Source organism: Coenobita brevimanus, chromosome 93, assembly GCF_032717465.1.
Source record: "Coenobita brevimanus isolate Jiangsu-jjx chromosome 93, ASM3271746v2, whole genome shotgun sequence".
NCBI classification, from domain to species: Eukaryota; Metazoa; Arthropoda; class Malacostraca; order Decapoda; family Coenobitidae; genus Coenobita; species Coenobita brevimanus.
Window position 1 is genome coordinate 22986364 of NC_137046.1, and position 21516 is coordinate 23007879.

Consider the following 21516-nt stretch of genomic DNA (forward strand, 5'->3'; position numbering starts at 1 on the left):
GATTACACTTCCCCACAACTTGACAGGTGTGACAAGACTTACAATACCAGGAAACATCCCTGAAGATACCTGGCCAGTAGAAGTGTTTCAAAATGCGTGCCACAGTCTTCCTCACTCCAAGGTGTCCTGCCAAACTGGTATCATGAGCCACTCGAATGATATCCTGCCTACAAACACGAGGGATGACAACTTGATGTACAACCTCCCATTCACAGTCGGCTGATGCTGTTGGGGGTTTCCACTTCCTCATAAGTACTCCTGACTTTACATAATAACAAGTAGAAGCACCGGCTGACTCTTCTTCACTGTAAGCAGAGTTAGCTAGACCTTTCAACTCAGGGTCAGCAACCTGCAACTCAACCAACTCTTGAGACAAATTATCAACACTACGGGGTACTGCCTCATCTGGTGAGTGGTCCAAATTAGCAAGAAAAGTGTCAGCTAGGATAACATCATCATCATCATTATCCTCTAAATCACCAGTAACTTTAGACTTAGCCCTAGTGACAGCACATGCAGGGAACACATCAGGGACATCACAATCCTGGGCCGCAGCCACTGGCTCACTAGACAACTGAGGAGCTGGACACACTTGACTTCCACCAATATCATTTCCAAGTAAGAAAGTTACACCTGACATTGGGAGTGTCTCAACCAACCCAACCATAACGGAACCATTAACAAAACCAGACTCTAAATTCACTCTGCACAGAGGGACAGAGAAGTAATTATTCCCTACACCTTGTAAGATTACAGTTTCATCAGAGGAATTAACATTAGAGCCTAGAACACTGGTCAGCATAAGGGATTGGCAAGCACCTGTATTACGATATATTTGAACTGATTTCCTGTCATTACTGTCCAGAGGACTGACAAAACCATCAGACAGGAAATTAGCACATGAACTCTTGAGAGTGTCACCCACGTTACTGCTCAAAAGAGGAGCTCCATCATGAGAATTTAAGTTACCCCTCAAAGCAGGTTCAGTTAACTCAGTTAAAGAATTCTGGGAACTCTCAAGAGTGGACACTAGACCAATTGACTGAATATTTAAAGACTCCTTTTTGTTCACATCACGCTGTCTCCTGAAACATCTCTCCGTAGTATGACCAAGCTTACTACAATAAGTACATTTACTTTTCTGAAATCTAGAGGTGAAGCTGGTATTTACTTCCTGAGAAACATCATCTTTATTCTCTTTCCTGTTACCTGTACTCTGAGTAGAGGCAACGTACTTACTCTCAGCTTTCCCTTTTTCTCTAGAATATCTCTTGTGAGTGAGAACATACTCATCAGCTAAAACTGCAGCACCAGACAAATTATCTATTCTTCTCTCATCAAGATACAGGCTTACATCTTTATAAATACACCTCTTGAAGTCCTCCAGCAAAATCATCTGCTTAAATTTACCAAAATCAGAATCCACATTCTTAGAATTTAACCACTGCTCTAACAGATCTTCTTTGATTTTTGCATACTCAACATGGGATTGCTTATCATGCTTGTAAGTTGTCCTAAATTTTACTCTATAGGCTTCAGGAACAAGCTCATAGGCCTTAAGAATCAAGCTCTTAACTACATCATAATTATCAGATTGATCCTGAGGCAAAGATGCATAAGTTACTTGAGCTTTACCGGTGAGAACAGTTTGAAGGAGTACTGGCCAATACTTTTTAGGCCAATTAAAACCTGTAGCTACCCTCTCAAACAACTGAAAATACTTTGTTAAATCAGATTCATTAAAAGGAGGGACAAGTTTAACATTTTTAGCCACATCAAAATCATCAGAGCTAGATGATCCAGTTCCACCTTGTTTCATGCGATACTCATGGTCTGCCTGAATCCTAGCAATTTCAACTTGTGCCTCAGCCTCCTTAGAACGGGTCTCCGCCTCCTTAGCACGAGACTCCGCCTCCTTAGCCTGAGCTTCCTGCAGGGCTAGCTGTAACTTAGCTAATTCAATCTGCGTTTGCTCATTTGGAGGAGTTACATTAAACAAGCTTTCATTAATCATGTCAACAATTTGATCTTTAGAATGATGAGAGCGAACAGCAATTCCCAATTGTTGAGCAACAAGCTTAAGTTCATTCTTTGTTCTGTTTTCTACATCACACACTGTTTGCACATTTGACAAAAAATCTTTGGCTTCATCAAGTGTAGTAATAGTAGACATAATTAATAAGTAACAGTCACAAAATATCAAGCAATATCCTTATGATAATATCCTGAATATCCTGATATGAGGTCGCCAAATTTATGTTACGGAACAGAGAAAGATAATGTACACTTTAAGTGAGAATACTAAAAATCACTGCTGTCCCGTAAAGGTCCAGGTTCAAAATAAAAGAGTTAGGTAAAATTACAAGTTAAAGTTTAATGCTCAAACTAACAACAAAACATTCAGGACTCATAAGGATAATGTAATGGCAAATAAACAGGTTAAACATATGGTTAACTGCAATAGCCTCTATTAACACGAAATTAGCAAGAGTAAATTTATCTAAGTCAGCCCTGATAAAATGAGATACCAGATAATACTCAGTGAATGCCAGATAAATTATTACAGATACAAACTATTATCAAAAATGACTGATATAAAACCCTACATTAATCACAAAGACCTCACTAGGCCTAAGAATTAAACTTATGCTACACAGTACAAGAAAAAATGCAATAACACTCATACTCAAATTACACACAGCTGCTAGATGTTTGGAGATTTCTTGAGCACTCACAATAATAATATCTGTACAGGGGAGGACAGAGATGTGAACAAAATGAGGAGCAGATCTAAGTGGCAATGATGCAGAGACTGAGCTCATTATATAGGGGCCAGGAGAGCTTGATACAACTTGTAAGAAGGACGCGCAAATGAAGCCATGGGGACAAAGAGCTGAAAATCCCGCTCTGAATAACAGAGAGAACGACTTACTCTACTATAACGGTAGAAGGGGGGGACTGAGGCAGAACACGCTCGTGATCAAACATGCAGCAACTGTGCGTTAAAATTACACAAAGGATGATGTAATCATAGGCTATGTAACAATATATATATATATATATATATATATATATATATATATATATATATATATATATATATACTGTATATATATATATATATATATATATATATATATATATATATATATATACACAGGGTGTCCCATTAGTCAGGACCCATAGGGAAAAATGAATAAAATTACAAAACAGTCTAAAAATTCATTACATAATAATTCTTCGGCCACTTCCCGGTGACTGCGGTTCCAGACCAGCAAAATAACTTGGACTCTCTCCTCTCTAGTCAGTCCATCTCAGCAGTTACTTCAACAAACAAGGGATGAGGCTATGGCACACCTAATTTCTGACTTGGCTCATATCTCTAACTGGGGTAAAAATAATCTTGTTTTTAATGCATCAAAGACTCAGTTTTTGCACCTATCAACCCGACAAAATCTTCCACAGGTATACCCACTAATGTTTGATAATATTCAGCTTAATCCTGCATCATCCTTGAACATGCTTGGGGTTTCATTTACTCGGGACTTGTCTTGGAAAGATCATATTACATCTCTTGTAAAATCTGCTTCCAAGAGATTGGGTGTGCTAAGCCGACTCCGTTCCTTCTTTACCCCTGCACAATTGTTGACTCTATACAGGGGTTTTATCCGCCCCTGTGTAGAGTACAACTCTCATGTGTGGGAAGGCTCCCCATATACAGCTCTTCTCAATAGGGTGGAGTCAAAGGCTTTTCGCCTCATTAACTCTCCTCCTCTTACTGACTCCCTTCAACCTTTGTCTCTTCGCTGCACTGTTGCATCTTTATCTCTTTTCTATCGCTACTTCAATGGTCACTGCTCCTCTGAACTGTCTGCATGCATTCCTCCACCCCTACGACGGGCGTGTAGCACCCATCTAGCAGCAAACTCTCATCCCTTTTCTGTCCAGCTCTCTAATGCAAGAGTTAACCGTTACTCCCAGTCCTTCATTTATGCAACAGGTCAACTCTGGAACTGTCTCCCTCTGTCTGTATTTCCTACTTCCTATGATCTCCAGTTTTTCAAACGCAGTGTGTCCAGGCATCTGGAAATGATCGGATCTTGAATTTGGCTCTCTCTTATATTTTGTTTTTCTCTTGGAAGGAAAAGTTTTGCAGGCTCGTTGCCTTTGGTTCCTTCTTCCCCACATTAAAAAGAAAAAAAAATGCAACATAATAATAAATATTAGAAATCCCTATGGGTCCAGACTTATAGGACACTCTGAAATATATATATATATATATATATATATATATATATATATAGAGAGAGAGAGAGAGAGAGAGAGAGATATGGAGCCTCTGTGGTAAAGTGGTAAATGTGCGTTTTCATACACTGAAGAACAAGGGTTTGCACCCCGCCAAAGTAATAAACTTTGGGAGCGTTCTTCTGGCCACATACTGCATTGGCGGACACAAGGGGTGCTGTGGCTGAAGAAGTGTTGCATACTAAAGTATGCTTGCACCCAGTCGGCTTGCACGGACCGATTACACTTGGTTCACAGACTACACACACATCCAAAGCCACTCCAAAACAACAATTACACTTACAAGCATTTCTCACCCTACATACAATCTCTACTAGACAGCCTAAGCCACTTGGTAGAGATACATTGGCTGTATCGTCCCCACTTCGGTAGGGATAGGCTGGTCCTGCAGTGGACACTCAAATGGCTGATGAGATGAGATGAGAGAGATATATATATACTGTAATTTCCAAAGCCTACGCTGTTGAATGAACATAGACTTTGATAGTTCCCCATGAAATTAGTCATTATAGTATTAATCAATTAATATTACATAGAATAACGGGGAATTGTCTTGGGTACAAATTGTCTCGATGGGGAATCGTCTGTGTTTTGATGGTGAATTGACTTCACGGCGAATTGTTCCAGAACCGAGTCCATGTCCCTCCTCGCAGCTTTGCTGCACATGATATTTTCGCAGCTCTACACCTTTCCATACTGTTTAGGCATACCTCCCAAGCGCCCTGCATCATCTGCAGCATCAGGGGCGCTTGCTGCAAAGAAGCAGCAGCACCATCCTCTAACTCCGGAGAGGAAATTGGAAATTATAAGACGCCACAAGGAGGGGCAAGGAGTCTTGGAGATTGGGGATGCTTTAGGCCTTGCAGCTTCCACCATTGGAACTGTGACCAAGAAAAAGGAGATGTACAAGAAAATGGCCACCTTGTTCTCTACATCTACAGGTATTACTTACCTCAAAATAGGAGGGGTAAAGTTTAGGTGGGAGGTCCGAGAGGGTCCTGGGACACATTCCTCCATTTCTATGAATATTTCAGTGGGGAAAATCGTTCTGATATACGAAATTTCAATTACAAAATTTGTTTTGGTCAAAATCTCTTTCGTATACAGTGAGTCCTCGAAATACGAAAACTCGATGTAAGAATTTCCGATGGTACGAAAGCGATGAATGTAGGACAAATTCCACAACATGAAAGTATCTGTCTTGATGGTATGAAAAGCGATACGAGGAAATACGAAAAATTCAAAATGGGCGTGCTGCATAGCGCCACGCTCGCTTGCGGCGAGAAAACGAACTAACCCCTCTCTGGTAAAGACATTTTTGCACTCTCCTTAGTCGAGTCACGTCCGTCCTCTACTCTCAGCTTCACTGTATGTTGCACAATTTTTCACTGATCTTCCTTGTTTTGTATTTTCGCCATGCCTCCCAAGCACTCTGCATCATCTCCAGCATCCGGGGAACCAGCTGCCAAGAAGAAACAGCACCATACTTTGACTCTGGAGAGGAAATTGGACCATCAGCAGCTTCAGAAACACCTGCACCAGTCGAGGAAGTACCAGAGGAGCAATAGGGTCCCACCATGTGACTTAACACCATATCAATGACACGAATCTCCAGCTGCAGCACAGGTCTACTGTATATTTAACTGTACAGTGTACTAATACTACAGTAATTAGTTGTATGTTTTATTTTTTTATATCTGTACAATAGTATAGTACTGTATACATGTATTGCTCTTTCTAAATAGGAGGGGTAAAGTATAAGTGGAGGGGTCCAGTGGGGTCCTGGAATGCATTCTCCCCTTTATATGTATATTTCAGTGGGGGAAATCGTTCCGATATACGAAATTTCGGATTACGAAAGTTTTCTTTGGTCCCTATCCCTTTCACATTTCGAGGACTCACTGAACTGAAGACTCACTGTGTGTGTGTGTGTGTATATATATATATATATATATATATATATATATATATATATATATATATATAAGGCTTTTGTACACCACCAAATGCTTCCAGTGAAAAAAAAAAATAATAATAATGGAGCCTCTTCCTTCTGCCACAGGCTAATTATCCATTGGTCCAATTAAGCTTGGTCATATCGCCAGCACATGTGGTTACCTCCGTTGAGGTTCAGCCATATCTTTGCCCATGGTTTGCATCCACTATGGCCGATTGGAACAAGACATTGGATATTGTCATTTGCGATGAATATGTACTTGTGTCTCATCAAAGTCATTTTAAAATATACCCAGGATGTTGTAGTACCAATAAAAATTAATGAAGACAGCCGTGGGAGATGCCAGATTATAAATCAAAGTCGACTACAGTGAGGCAGAAGCAAGTTAATTACTGACCACAAGTGCAGATTGTACATAATATCCCATACCTACATTACTGAATGAACATAGACCTTGATAGTTCTCTATGAAATTAGTTATTATTTGAGTAATATTAATCAATTAATATTAAGTATATTTATAGAATGATGGGGAATCATCTTGGGTGCGAATTGTCCTGATGGGGAATTGTCCACGTTTTGACAGCGAATTGTCTGATGGTGAATTGACTTAACGGCAAATTGCCCCAGAACCCAACAGATTACTCCTTATTATGTCCTCGTGGCTGTATCCATGGAGATATATATATATATATATATATATATATATATATATTTTTAATAAAAATTTGCCTTCATATAGAAAACAAGTTGTGTTTGATGATGATGTTAGTTTGATGATGGGGGAGGTGGTGGCTGAATCGGTAGAGAGGCGGCCTGCAGTCCTAATGGACCCAGGATCGAATCCAGGCTGGGGCAGGGAACAGTTTAAAGATTTTAATTTCCTATTAAAAAAAAAAAAAAAAAAAAAAAAAAAAACAGACTTTCCTGCTCTACCAGATGACCCGCCGACAAGTCGTAAAAATACCCCCGCTAATACCAATACGCCAGTCCTGTATAAGACAGCCCAAGCATGTATTCAATATGGACGGTGGGTGTTAGCGCCGAAGTGGTGACATATGGAGATGTAGGAGGACTACTGGGCCTTGGGATAGGTCACTGCCCCTGAGAAATAGGCCCTGAAGCCTTTGCCTAGAGCTGGAAATGTAAAAAAAAAAAAATCGACAGTTTTTGTCAGTATATGTACTGTAGTATATGCAGGGAAACAAGGGTCAAGGTGAGTGTTTGGCGATGTTCCTTATCACGCCTGTGGATCCCATAATAACAGGATGTAGAGTTTAGGATTTTATACCCAGTGTTTAGGATGACCCCCAATTTTGTTTTTTGTTTTTTTTATGAGGTTCAAGAGTTGCCCTATACACTGGCAAATATGGTAATGAACTTTACACAAACTCATGGCCACTGCTGTCATTCAAAACTCAACCAGACAGTATCCCTATTGAATCCCCTCCAAACTCTCATAATGCAGAAACTGCCCTTACCAGGGATAGTGGGAAGTTTACCAAACCAGAATACATGCAGCCGTCACTTTTCTCTGGTTCAGTACCAGCATAGAAAATAACTCGCAAACAGCCTACTCCCTTACACCACAATACAGTTAACTCTAGCACCTCACCGTCAGCATAGACAAACTTTGGTAAAAGGTTTCTGGGAGCACCTGACTCAGGTGGCCAGATTTCTACTGTCTATTGGGTTTTCATCAAGATAATTATGGAACCACAGCAGCCACAGTATGTCACTTGAGTTAAAGCATTCTGACTCTGATGCCAGCAAAATAAGTGTGGTTTAGTGAAACAGAGAAAATTAAATAGGTATGTGATTCTCATCATTGTATACCTAAAGTACCCACACTGAATAGAAAAGGTAGGGATTCATCACATTGCTGTAGAAGACAGTCACTTCATTCTTTAATCCTGGATGCATACATTGTGTACAGTTATGCTTTCCTGTAATTTATTTATACTGTATATTTTGCTGACAGAACTGGCTGATAAACAAGTACGGGTTAACAGTGTCAGGCAAGTAGTAGTATTGATTTTTCTTTTATTTTCTAGATAATGTAATGGGTGTTTTAATAACTGCCTTTCATTAGAGGAAACACAGTTGTAGTGCATTTGGTTGTAGTTAATGAATAGCCTAAAACAAATTTTAATTTTATTGACGTTATTGCAGGTTTGTAAAAATTACTGCAGTATTTTGTCCTGAAAAACTTCAAATCTCTGTACCTGTATGACTACTGAGTCAGTTGATTGCATCAGCAGTAGCTTTCAAGGTTATGACATAGTGTGAAATATTTTCCTAATGATATATCTTTCCTGTTATTTTTTTTATAAGCCTTAATATTAGCGTCTGATAACTTTTCAGCCCTGGTGTGACAGTGACAGAGTTACAGAAACGAGGTGGACTTGATGGAAATGCTTATGCTGCAGTAAGTACAGTAGCTGTGATTTTTTGTCTTTGAAATTATTGCTTTATGAATAGTGTAATAAATGTAGAGCTCCAAACTGACTGACCACACTTAGGTTTTTCTGTCTTTGTTGAGTACATTAAGAGCCAGTTTACTGTATTGTGGCTGCGACATAGTGATGCAAGTGTATTTAGTGTATCTAGGCGCAACTTTTGTTTTTTATTCATTGCAGTTGACCTTTTTCCATCATCTCTCCACCTTTTCCTCCTGCCAATAACTTATTATATTTCATTTAAAGAGAGAGAAAAAAAAAAGCCATGAGCTTTTGAAAGCTGGGAGCTGATTGGTTGTCTGAGTGCATGCATTAGTAATGATGTATGTTAAATAATTTTTACTCTAAGGGTTATAGTAACTTTGATGATAAGGTTGCTCAAATTAAATATGTACTGTATATATTTATATGCATTGATTATTTTAAAAACATTGCCTTACAAAATCTATCAGGTGGCCGAAATATGTGTGAAATTTTCGGTTCTTGGGAGAAATCAACACTTTCAGATAAATTTTTATGAGTACCTCAGTTTTTCCCATGTTCAGGCAAAAAAGTAAATTATGTACTTAGTGCAACATTATGTAAAATCTAACCTATTGAGGCATTGGAATTCCAGTGAAGTACAGTATGATATAGTTCTTGAATTTTTATGAATGGACTAGTAGGCTTGGATGGTGGGGGGTAGGCCGCTCATGGGAACAGCAGCCAGCCAATAGAGCTGATAACTGGAATGTCACATTTAACTAAGCAGACTAATTTTTAAATTTATTTGAAAGTGTTTTGCTGTTGCATCAGTTCACATTATGCTTTCTGCCTTCGCGTCATCGGTAATTTCCTCCCCCCCCCCAAATATTTCCAGTTACAACAGCTGTGACAAGATATGGATATAGCTTCTTCACCTATTATTTGTCTACCAGTCATTCGTCAAAATTGAGAGAATGTGCCATACTTCATTGGAATCACAGCATCTTATTAGGGTAGATTTTACATAATGTTGCAGTAATGATGGATAATTTACCTCAATTTGCCTTAACGTGGGGGAAAAATTCAAGGAACTCGTAAAGCTTTGTCTTAAAGTTTTGATTTGCTAGGAGAACTGAAAATTTCACACGCATCTAAAAGCCATCTGATAGACTTTGTAAGACCATCGTATAATTTTGCAGACTACCAGGGGGGAAGACCAGTCCATTCCTGTAGAATAGAGACGTTTCATTCATTCATTCATTGCCAGACGCCATGTATCCCAAACGGGGTGGCCAAGGGCTTAGAGTTTATTGTTTTACAGGGAGGGGCACTAATCCTCCACCAACCCCAATAGAGACGTACGTTAACAAAAATAGCACCCACTTACCCTGAAAGTTGATTATGTATGACAGTGATACAGTATTGTACTTTCAAATTTCGTATTGGAATGGAGTGTTGGCAGGATCCTTTGTTATTTTTTATAACTTAGTGTATTTTTTTTTTATATTTTAAGTAAGAGGTTCCATTATTGTGCGTAATATTGCGCATATCTTATATACAGTATTATAGAATATGGAGTGATTTAATTTACTCACCGAGCGCTGTTTTACTAACTTGTATCATATGGTAATGGATGTCTCCTGTGTGATGTATTTGAAGATTTGCTTTATGATTGCACCTACCTTCACCATCGCATGATTGTGTGACGATTGCGCCATGATTAATGAACACTTAACGCATGATACTGTTTCAGCGCAAGTTTTACTGAATGCACATTTTAGTTTGCATGCTGTTAGGTAAGGTATAATCATTTGGGGGTCCGGGGGTCGAGCTTCCCAGTTAGGTTTCAGCACTTCTAGTTAGGCTTCCAATGCTCTTTATGGTTTTAAATTGTATACATTTGAGTTTGTTTTGGTGTGCTGACATCATGTCCAGTCGGCAGGATCAGCAGTAAACACGCTATGAGGACGTTCAGACAGCTTTCTCTAATATTCCTAAATGTGTATATGGTCTTTGAGAGAGGTGAAGTCAGTGAATGTACAGTGAGTTTGGATGGTGAGGAATTGGAAAATGTGAGTACTTGGGTAGTGTGATGAGTAAGGTTGGAGGTTTGGAGGGTGAAGTGCTTGAAAGGGTACAGCAGGGAAGAAAGGTTGTTGGTTCCTTGAAAGCAGTGATAAGAAACGGAAGTGAGCATGGAAGTGAAAAAGTTACTACATGAGAGTATTGTGATACCAACTCTAAATTATGGAAGTGAAGCTTGGACATTGTTGGAAGGACACAAGTCAAGAGTGAGAGCAGTGGAAATGAGTTATTTAAGAGGAGCCTGTGGAGTCACATGGAGAGACAGGCTGACAAATGAGGATATAAAGGAGCGTTGTGGTGTGGATGTGGATGTGATAGAAAGCATTAGGAGGAATACACTGAGGTGGGTTGGCCATGTGGAGAGGATGGAGGGTGGAAAACTGACGAGGAGAGTGTATGTGAGTGAGGTGGAGGGGGGGAGAGGGAGGGTGAGGCCGAGGATGAGGTAGAGGGATGGGGTGGAGAGGTAAATGAGAGAGGCGGATGTGAGTTGGGAGTAGGGCAGTGAAATGGCGGGGGACAGGGCGACGTGGAGGCGATTTATTTGTGGCCACCCCGAACGGAATTGAGGCATCTGGCAATAGATAGATAGATAGATATTACAGAGGCATAAATAACATACAGGAGAGCAGTAAAGTGTAATATGCCAACTGAGTTGCAAAGGAAGAGGTGTTGGTAATCTTCCTAATCGCATGAGGATATGGGCTCAAGAGTTGCAGGGGTGTATTCCCGTCAACTGAGGAGGCCCGTAGCACATCTCCCATATCAGTTTATTCCTGTATATGGCATGTTAATATTCCTCTGTAATGTATGATATTATTGCAAACTGTATCAGTATTAAAAAGGATTAAGTAATAGAGGATACAGGTCAATATTTTGGTGTTATAAGGTGGTTTGGCCATGTGGAGAGGATGAGAGTGAGGGACTGATGAGGAGAGTGTATGTGAGGTGGAGGGGGGGGGGAAGGGAGGGAGGCCAAGGATGAGATGGAGGGATGGAGCGGTATATGAGAGAGGGGAGTGTGAGCTGGGAGCAGGGCAGTGAAATGGCGGGGAACCAGGCGACATGGAGGCAATTTGTATGTGGCCACCCCTTACGGGATTAAGGTGTCTGGCAATAGATAGATAGATAGTGTATATTTCATTTGTTCTCCAATATTTTCTGATCGAAAATAAATGTTAATCACCTGAGATATATCTAGTACAGTAACCCCTCATTTATCCGGACATAATAGAACCAAAGACATGTCCAGGTAGTGGCAACATCTGTATAATGACCACTATTCCCCTGCCATACCCAGACCCTACCTATACCCAACCTCCAACCTATACCTAACTTATTTTTACAGTACCTATGCTTAATTTGGCAGTGTTTTCCAGTCATTCAGGCATATTTAGACATCAAAACACATACAGGAATATCCAAAGTAATGCCAAACACCAAGAAAACCATGCAGAAAAGTCACAGAAAAAAAAAAAAACACCCTGCCTAAACACTACTGTACGTACAGTACCCCTTATTATTTTGTCAGTGTTTTCCGGTCATTCTGCCATATTTTGACATCAAAATATACGTGGGATTACCCAAAATAATTTTCAACACAAAGAAAATCCATTCATCCATCCATCATTTAATCCTATGTTGCCCTATGAAGAGCATAAGAGCCCGAAGCTAGGCAAATTAGTTCTGACATTGAAGATGGGAGTGACCAACCGCACTCATCCCTGAGTGGCGTTATGTGAGCAGTAAACCCCAACCACGCCTTGGATATAAACCTACACAGGCTGAATCCAATTGGAGCACCTTATTCACCCACTAAACCACCAGGTGCCATAATTTGGTTAAATGGGTATCACTCAGTATAGTAATGGTTTCCTGGTGTACAGGAAACCATTTGGCTTGTCACTCAGTGTAGACAGTCACCCATAGGCAGAAGGAAGAGGAAAGAATGAAGGAAAGAATGACAGAAGAAGAAGGAAGGAAGAGAGAAAAGGGCAGACACCCAAAGCAGCACTACATTAAGCGGGTGGATGGTGAATGCCCCCACCTACGAACACAAAGAAAAGCATGCAGAAAAAACACCAAAAACCAAAAAACACCCTGCCTTCTGTATACAGTATTGTATGTACAGTACCCCTCCAAATTTTGGCACTGTTGTCATGTCAGTCTGCCATATTTAGACATCAAAACACACACGGGAATATCCAAAGTAATGCTAAACACCGAGAAAACCATGAAAAAAACAATGAAAACCAAAAATCACCCGACCTATACACTATGTACAGTACTCCTCCTAATTTTGGCACTGTTTTCAGGTCAGGCTGTCATATTTAGACATCAAAACACACATAGGAATATCCAAAGTAATGCTAAACACCAAGAAAACCATTATAGAAACCATTGAAATTCAAAAAATACCCGATCTATACACTACTGTATGTACAGTACCCCTCCTGATTTTGGCTTTGTTTTCTGGTCATTCTGCCTTATTGAGACATCAAGACGCACATAGGATTATTCATATTATTGCTAAACATTAAGAAAACAATGCATAACCACCAAAAATCCACAAAAAAAAAAAAAAAAAACTGATGACGGTTTGAAAATCGGTTGTCTGTGTTGAGTGATTGCTCCCAGGGCTGAAAAAATTGCACGGCCAAATATGCCACCGGAAATTGGTTGTATTGGTATAAATGGTAAACCATCATCTTTGCTGGTGTGTATACTATAAGGTAAGCAAATAAAAACAAAACTTTTAAGTAAAAGTACCTGTACAGAAATGCAGCAAGAATAGTGATCAGGAGTAAAACTTACCTTCATATACCTCCCACCATCCTAGTGCAAAATTTTAACTGCACCTTCCAGTTAAGCATATGTCTAGATGCAGAATTCCATGAGCTTTCTTGTGGTCACTTCGGAATTTTGATACGACCGATAGTAGTCGAATAAATCACAAAAAAATGTGAAAACTCACGAGTCAATGCTATCACAATATAGGAGGGTAGGGACTGAGGGAGTTAGGGAGGAACCGGCAGGGTATGGAGGAGGGACAGGAGGGGGGGAGAAGTGAGGCTGTGGGCAGGATTCTCCCCATATGTCAACAGGCATATGGGAGCTTTTACCATACATTTACTCATGGCTTGTGGTCTGTTAGACACTGAGTGGCCATGCAGAGACACAACTCACGGTGATCAGGGGACTTTCGACGTTCGGTAGAGAGGCAGCTGGCCACTGTCACCAGACATATACTCGTGGCTTGTGGTCTGTGTTCGATGGTGGTGGTGGTTGGGAAAGACTTAGCCCAGTGGCCGCTTGATATTGGACATTCATTGGGGATGCATAGGGACATTTTGACACCATTTGTGGGTTACAGTTATATTACTCGGATGTTGTAGGTTTGTTGGGAGTGATAGGACGAGTGTGCAACTTTGACCATTCGATACAGGGGCGGACAGACATTTTAACTCTGGTTGTGGGTTACAGACTACTTCCCACTCACGGCTCGAACCCAGAGACCACAATACCGAATGTTTGAACATGTTGGCTGGCTGGCCGAAGTTCCCGGGAACTTTACGTCCGGATAATAGCAAGTAACTTTGGATAATGGTTTAATAGAGCCAAGGTCCAGCACGTGTATAATGAACATGTCCAGATACTGAGCATCCAGATAAATGAGGGACTACTGTACTAAAATTATTTTCCTGGAGAATGTAGCTCTATAAGAAAACAACTTAAAGCCCTGAATCACTGTCATTTTTATGTACCCTCTGTGTAATGCTAGGTGACAAAGGCCCGACTCCTCAGTCCTAGAACACCTAACATGTAGCGGGGTCCTCTTTTGAGACCAGGGCATAGTGCAATAAAGAGAGGTAGGACACAAAAACTCCAGGCAATAACCTCTATACGTATATTACCACAGTCACAGGACAAAAACAGCAGATAATACAACACAGTATATGGTAGAGAATAAAACCTTAACTAGATAATTAGTATCTCGCAGGATACTAGCTTAACAGATGCTGATGCTAACACTCTAGGTTTAGTGCACAGGTGTACTTGGAACACAGGGTCACAGTGTGCGTGGGAGAGTAGGAGTGGGTCTTACACAGGGGGGGGGGGGCCAGGGGTGACACGCTCAAGGTCAGATCAAAGTTATTGTAATATTGGGAGGGAATTGATGTTACGGATTCTGACTTAATATTTTCTGGTAGCAAGGGGATTTTGATAATTGATTATATGGCTAGTCCAGGTTCTTACATACGCACTGACTGCTGAGAGGAGATTTATTAAGGGAGGGTAGAAGACACTGAGAGTTTCATTATGTTTATGGTGATACGAGCAGGAGGATATTACTAACACTTTTCTTCACTATTTCCTGGTAGCAAGGGACATTTGGATATTTCACTAAGGAGAATCTCTCATGCTAGGAGTCTTACTGATTTTATATGAGGGCGTCACTCGTGAGTCTGATTCACCAGAACTTAGTCTCTGCACTCGTCCTTATTAATCCACCCCATGATATCACGTATTCTCCTGTTATCTTCTCCTGAACACTTGCCCTGTTATTCAACATATACTAAGTCACTGTATCACTGTTACACTAATTTTGGGGTGACATCACACTTAACATAAATCACTTATATGGTGGGGGTGGCGGGGAGACACGCCGGTGACAACTCTGCCGGAACAGGGGCACCACCAGGGGAGGGTGTGCCAAGAGGGCACAGGACGACTCGCAGGGGCGTCCTCTCTCATCCAGGGCTGCAGGTGGTGAAGGGGCCCATATTCTCCGGGCTGGGTACATGGGTGTGGCCCTCAGGACTGGGGCCAAACAGGTCCAGGCATCTCTGGCTCAGGTCTCGGCTGGAGGTGGAGGTCTTCTGCCATCGGGGCATGGGGAGATCGTGCCCGAGCGTCCGGGGGAGGGCCTGGAGTACCCTAGAACTACGGCCCCCAGAGTCAAGGGGTGCTGTCAGGGAGGGGCTGCGGCAATGACCTGAAGTAGGGTCTGTCAGGTGGGTGTTCTCCAAGGCCAGGCCTAAGGAGCTGAGGCTGAGGGAGGCTGTAGGGCCTCTCTGGTGTCCTTCTGCGTTGGAGGTCCGGATGCTCGTCTCACGCTGGAGCAGTGACACTGCTCTCACCTCTTTCTGTCCGTGGGGCCCAGCTATTGGCTGTGGCTGCCCAAGGACGGGACTATGAGGCGCCAAGGCCCGGCTATTGGCTGTGGCCTGAGTGGGGGAATCAGCGCGCCTCTGGACACCTTCGGAGCGGCTATCGGCCGTCTGACGAAGGCGAGAGCTGCCCCAGGCCGTCTCCTGCAGGAGGGAGGGAAAGTGGCTATAGGCTGACTCAGGGGCAGCACCTTCAGAGCTGCTATCGGCCGTCTGACGAAGGCGGAAGCGGCCTCTTGCTGTCTCCTTCTGTCGGAGGGAGGAGTGGCTATCGGCCGAATCAGGGGCAGCACCTTCAGAGTGGCTATCGGCCATCTGGTGAAGGCAGGAGCGGCCTCTTGCCGTCTCCTTCTGCCGGAGGGAGGAGCGGCTGTCGGCCAATCGGGGGCAGCACCTTTGGAGCGGTTATCAGCTGTCTGATGAAGGAGGGAGCGGCCACTTGCCGTCTCCTTCTGCCGGAAGGAAGAGCGGCTATCGGCCAACTTGGGGGCAGCACCTTTGGAGCGGCTATCGGCCGTCTGGTGAAGGCAGAAGTGGCCACTTGCCATCTCCTTCTGTCAGAGGGAGGAGTGGCTATCGGCCGTCTCCTGCAGGAGGGGGTGTAGGGTGGCTATTTGCTGTCCCAGGAAGGACACCTTCTGATGAAGGCGGGAGCGGCTATTGGCTGTCTCCTGATTACCCTCAGGTTGGTGAGACACCGATTCCCTTACGAGGGGTGGGCGGCTATTGGCCGTCCCTAAAGAGAAGGCATCTTCGGAGCGACTATGGGTGCACTCCTGTAGAAGGCGGGAGCAACTGTCGGCCGTTTCCTGAGGGGTGCTGTTTGGAGCTGGACAGACAGCTCCACCCCGATCTGATCTGGCGGTCCCTTTCCCCGAAGGTAGTGTTGACTTCCTGCTAGGATGACGGTGAGGAGGCTGAGTGTTATAGGGGCGCACAGCCCGGGCTTACTTGTGCCATTGTTGCACCGCATCCTGCGGTTCAGCTGTGACTACTCCATGGGGTCCGGGTGGGGATGTCGGTGAGTTTCTGGGGGCACTATGCTGTAGTCCGCATGTGTTACCTGTCGGGGAGTTTCTGGGGGCACTATGCTGTAGTCCGCATGTGTTACCTGTCGGGGAGTTTCTGGGGGCACTATGCTGTAGCTCACGCATTTTACCACCTTCCTCCTGGAAAAAGTCATGTCCCTATGACTGGAGGTGATATACATGAGTGTCATGGGTGGCATACACAGGTTGGAGGTGCTGGAGGAGGGCCTGCCAGGCAGCAGTGGGGTGGTTTTCTTCTCGCTCCACGTCGCAAGTGAGGAAGAGCATGGAGGTGGTGAGGGTGGAGCGGAGGAGGTTCAGTAGGTGGTGTGGTCCACGGAGCCGGCGGTTTCTGCCAAGGGTAGGTGCCCATACTGCCCGTCGCACTTTCATCTTGCCCGGTGTTGCTGCTGGTGTGGTGTGGTGCTGTATGCTGGACACTGACGTTAGGAGCCAGATTTTGTGCCGTGGTAATGTGGCATAGGGTCCCTAGGGAGTGTAGGTCGTGGGGATCTGTGCTTGGTGTACCATGACAGTGTGAAGTTGTTGGGAGGTGGGTGGTGTAGGAGAATGGGTGTATCAGGCAGGTGGGCGTGAGAGGCGGCCTGAGCGGGTGGTGGTGGTTCTGAGGGTGGGAGTGGGTGGGGAGGTGGTGGGGTTGGGTGGTTCATGCCGCTGGGTGTATGGGGGGGCTCGGCGGGGAGTGACGCTGTCGGAGTGGGCGTCCGTAAGGGTGGTGGGCCAGGGGGTAGTGGTAGTCGGTTGTGGTGAAGGTGTGGTGGCGTGGGCGGGACACGTGGGGCTGGGCGGTGAGGGTGGGGCGAAGGAAGGAAGGGGTGAGGGAGAGCGAGGGGAGGCTGGTGTGGCAGGTGAGATGTCAGGTGAGGTGCAGGGGGTGGTGGCGGCCAGGGAGGCTGAGGTGGTAGGGGGGGTGGAGGGGCAGGGTGAGGAGGAAATGTAGCACTCGTATGTGGAAATGGGGGGTGGCGCAGGGACAGGAGGAGGTTGAGGGTGTAGGGCCGGGGTGGCAGGGGCGGGCATGCGGAAAGGGCACACGTGGCGGTTTCGGAGGGTGCATGGGACGCCGTAATAGTCCACGACAACTTGGTAAGGGTTGGGGACGTGGGTGATTGTGTGGGGCCCCATGAAGCGGGGGGCAAGTTTGTGTGGGGTGGGGAGTTGGGCGACGACGACGGTATCGCCAGGGTGGAAGGGGTTGGAGGCTGTGTCGGGGCCGAGGTCTACATTTTTTTGTAGGTGGTGTAGACGGCCCTTCAGAAGGTGCAACGGGCCTGTGGTGGGAGCAGAGGCGTGTGGTTGCAGGTGTTAGCGTAGTGGTAATAGAAAGGGGGCCTCGTTGAATATCCTCTTATGTGGGGAAACCCCATCTTTTGGGGGGCAGGAATTTATGCCCCACTGAACAATCTTTACATGAGCAGGCCAATCATCATCTTTCGTAGCCTTGATGCGTGTGCACAATTGATTCATGATAGTGCAATGGCTACGTTCGCATACTGCGTTTCCCTGCGGCCAGTAAGGAGAGGAGTGGGAGATTTTATATCCAAATGTTCTGGCGAGCTCTTCCCAGATTTTTCCGGAGAATTCAGGGGCATTATCAGAATGGATGGCCTGGGGGATGCCAAAATAAGGGAACACGTGTCAGAGAAGGGCGTCGGCGACGGCGACGGCATGATGCTCTTTGGCTGGGCAGGCTACTACAAATTTTGAATACGTGTCCACGAAGGTGATCACATATTTATACCCAGATTTTGGAGGGAGGGGGCCTACTACATCTATTGCCAGGAGTTGCCAGGGCTTGTGGGCGGTGATGTGGCCTGAGGGTCCTGCGGTCCGGGTGATATCTTTCCCCAGTGCACAGGCGCGGCAACTTTGAATGATTTCCTTGGCGAGGGTGGAAGGGTTTGGCACCCAGTAGGTGTCGTTGAACACCTGCAATAGTTTCTTGGTGCCCAGGTGGATGCCGTTATGGGCATGAAGGTGGCGCAGAGTGTCACGCGCCACATCGGGGGTCAGGAGGATATTCCCAGACAGGGTTAGGAGGTGATCACCCTGCCAGCATAGTTTGCTGAACAGTGGGAGGGGATCCAGGGAGGTCGCTCCTTGCAGTGCCATTGTTGCAGGAGGTCCGTGTCTGTTGTACCACGTGGATGGGGAGGCGGGAGAGGGCATCTGCGTTAGTGTGGAGTTTTCTGGGCCTGTAGGAGATCTCGTAATGGAATTCTTCCAGGGTCTTGCGCCACCTGACGAGTTGGGCGTTGTGAGAAACAGATTGGTGTAGCCACTGGAGTGACTTGTGGTCCGTGATGATAGTGACCTGGTTCCCAGAAAGGTAATCCCTGAAATGCTGGAGAGCCCACACTATGCCGAGGCATTCCTGCTTGGTCGCAGCATAATTCCTCTCAGCTTGATTCAAGGTGCAGCTGGCGCAGGCGATGATGTGCTCCCGACCGGCTTGTACCTGGGCTAGTACGGGGCCTATGGTGGTGAGGGAAACATCGGTGTAGAGGCGAAAGGGAAGGGCATAATTGGGAAAGGCTACGATGGGGGCGGAGATGAGCTTGTCTTTGAGTTGTTGAAAAGCAGCTCGCCTCTCTTCCGTCCAGAGGAACGGCTCCCCCTTCTTGGTCAGATCATGAAGAGGCTTTGCAATATGAGCGAACCCCATCATGAAGCGACGGTATTAGGACGTTAGTCCTAGGAAGGCACGGACGCTGTGGACGTCCTGTGGCGGCGGTATATCCGCTATGGTGCGGAGCTTGTCGGGGTCTGGGGAGATTCCTGCCTGGGAAATAATGTGTCCCAGGAACGAGACAATCCTGGCGGCCAGGACACACTTAGAGGGATGGAGCTTGAGGCCTGCCTGGCAAATCCTAGTGAAGACTCAGTGGAGGCACTGCAGGTGGTCGGCCCAGGTCTGGCTAAAGACGATGATGTCGTCTAAATAAGCCAGGCATATCTCCCAGGTGAGGCCACTCAGAATGGATTCAATTAGCCTAGAGAAGGTGGCAGGGGCGTTGCAGAGGCCGAACGGCAGGACATTAAATTCGTAATGTTTCCCGTTGCTCATGGAAAAGGCTGTCGTGCCTTGATGTTCCGGACGTACAGGGACCTGCCAGTATCCAGACTGGAGGTCAAGGGTGGAGAACCAGAACGCCCCGTAAAGGGAATCCAAGGGATCATCGATTTGTGGGAGGAGGGTGGCATCTTTGATGGTGACATCGTTCAGGCGACGGTAATCGATGCAATATCGCATTGTGCCATCCTTCTTCTTCACTAGAACGATGAGGGAGGACCAGGGGCTGGTGGAGGGGGAAATGACGCCGGCCTCTATCATTTCACGTACCTGGCGGTCCTCCATCGGGAAGGCTGTCTAATGGGTGGGCCTGTCGTGTGAATCTCATGCAACAGGTACATGGTGTGCCCTATGTCTGCTGGTCCTGTCGCAAAAAGATCCTGGAAATCCAGGAGAAGGTGGCGTAGGGTGTCTGAATGCTGGGTGGAGAGATGGTCGGGAATGGGGGGCAGAGAAGTGGGAGGAGGGTGGGGCACAGGGCTCGGCTTCCTCCATCTCTCTGATGACGAGCCCTTTGGGGAGGATAAGGGGGGGAAGGGGCGAGGGTAACGATGCGGACGGTGGTGCTATGTGGGGGGTGAAAAGTGGGAGGTAAAAGGCAGGCGGAGAGGGCTCCTGGTGGGAGGAGGGTGGAGAACAAGACAGAGGGACCGGAGGGCCAGTTAAGGGGCACCCAGGCCTCGTGGTGGGGGGAAATGGTAACGGCGGTGGAAATGGTGGTGGGGAAAGAGGGAGGAGGGGTGGTGAGGGGGGGCATGGGAGAAGGAGAGGGGGTGGGGGGAGGGGAGGAGGGGAGTACGGGAGGGGGGATGGGGACGAATCTTCCGGCCGGGGCCGTGGCGTACAGGTGCAAATGGCCTGGGTGAGGCACGGAACTGGAGCTACCAATAGCGGCAGTCTATTGTAGCTCCAAGTTTCTGGAGTAGGTCCAGTCCTAAATACCCATCGTAGCTCCGGCAGGAGTCGAAAATAATGAATTGGTGTCGGGTTGACACCGGCTGGTGGGTGTCGACCCGTAGGGCCCGTGTCTCCCCATGGATGGGTAGGGGGCCATCCCCCGCGTCCACAAGGTGAGTGGCAGTGGGGCGGAGTGGGCCAAAGGTCGATTTATGGCGGGAGAAATAGTGGCTGTAAAGGCAGGATCTGGCTGCTCTGTATCGACTAACAGTCTGACCTTCACACCGTTCAATTTCATCTTGTTGTACACTGGGGGCCGATACTTAGGGGTAATGGCCCCTGCCACTGTGGGTTGGTGCGGGGGTGGGCCTAAAAATCCAGGCTGTCTGGGGCTTTCATTTTCCTCTTCCTGCTCCTGTTCCCCAGGATGGGGCTCCTTCATGAGTGCCAGTTCATCTTCCGGGGCCTCATCCTCTGGAGAGGACACCTTACGTGAACCCGGAGCCGTTGGCCTGCAGTGGGCAACCTTCAGCTGGTCCCGTATGTCATGTCGGGG

General features: G+C 45.6%; 1 protein-coding gene across 1 annotated transcript in view; it reads left to right on the forward strand.

Moving 5' to 3' along the window:
* LOC145412381 (3-oxoacyl-[acyl-carrier-protein] reductase FabG-like) overlaps positions 1-21516 on the forward strand; it is a 392048-nt gene that overhangs the window by 303133 nt on the left and 67399 nt on the right. Inside the window, exons 6-7 of the mRNA XM_080282270.1 lie at positions 8244-8280; positions 8627-8690. Coding sequence (XP_080138396.1) covers positions 8244-8280; positions 8627-8690 — 101 coding nt within the window. The remainder of the gene's footprint in view (positions 1-8243; positions 8281-8626; positions 8691-21516) is intronic.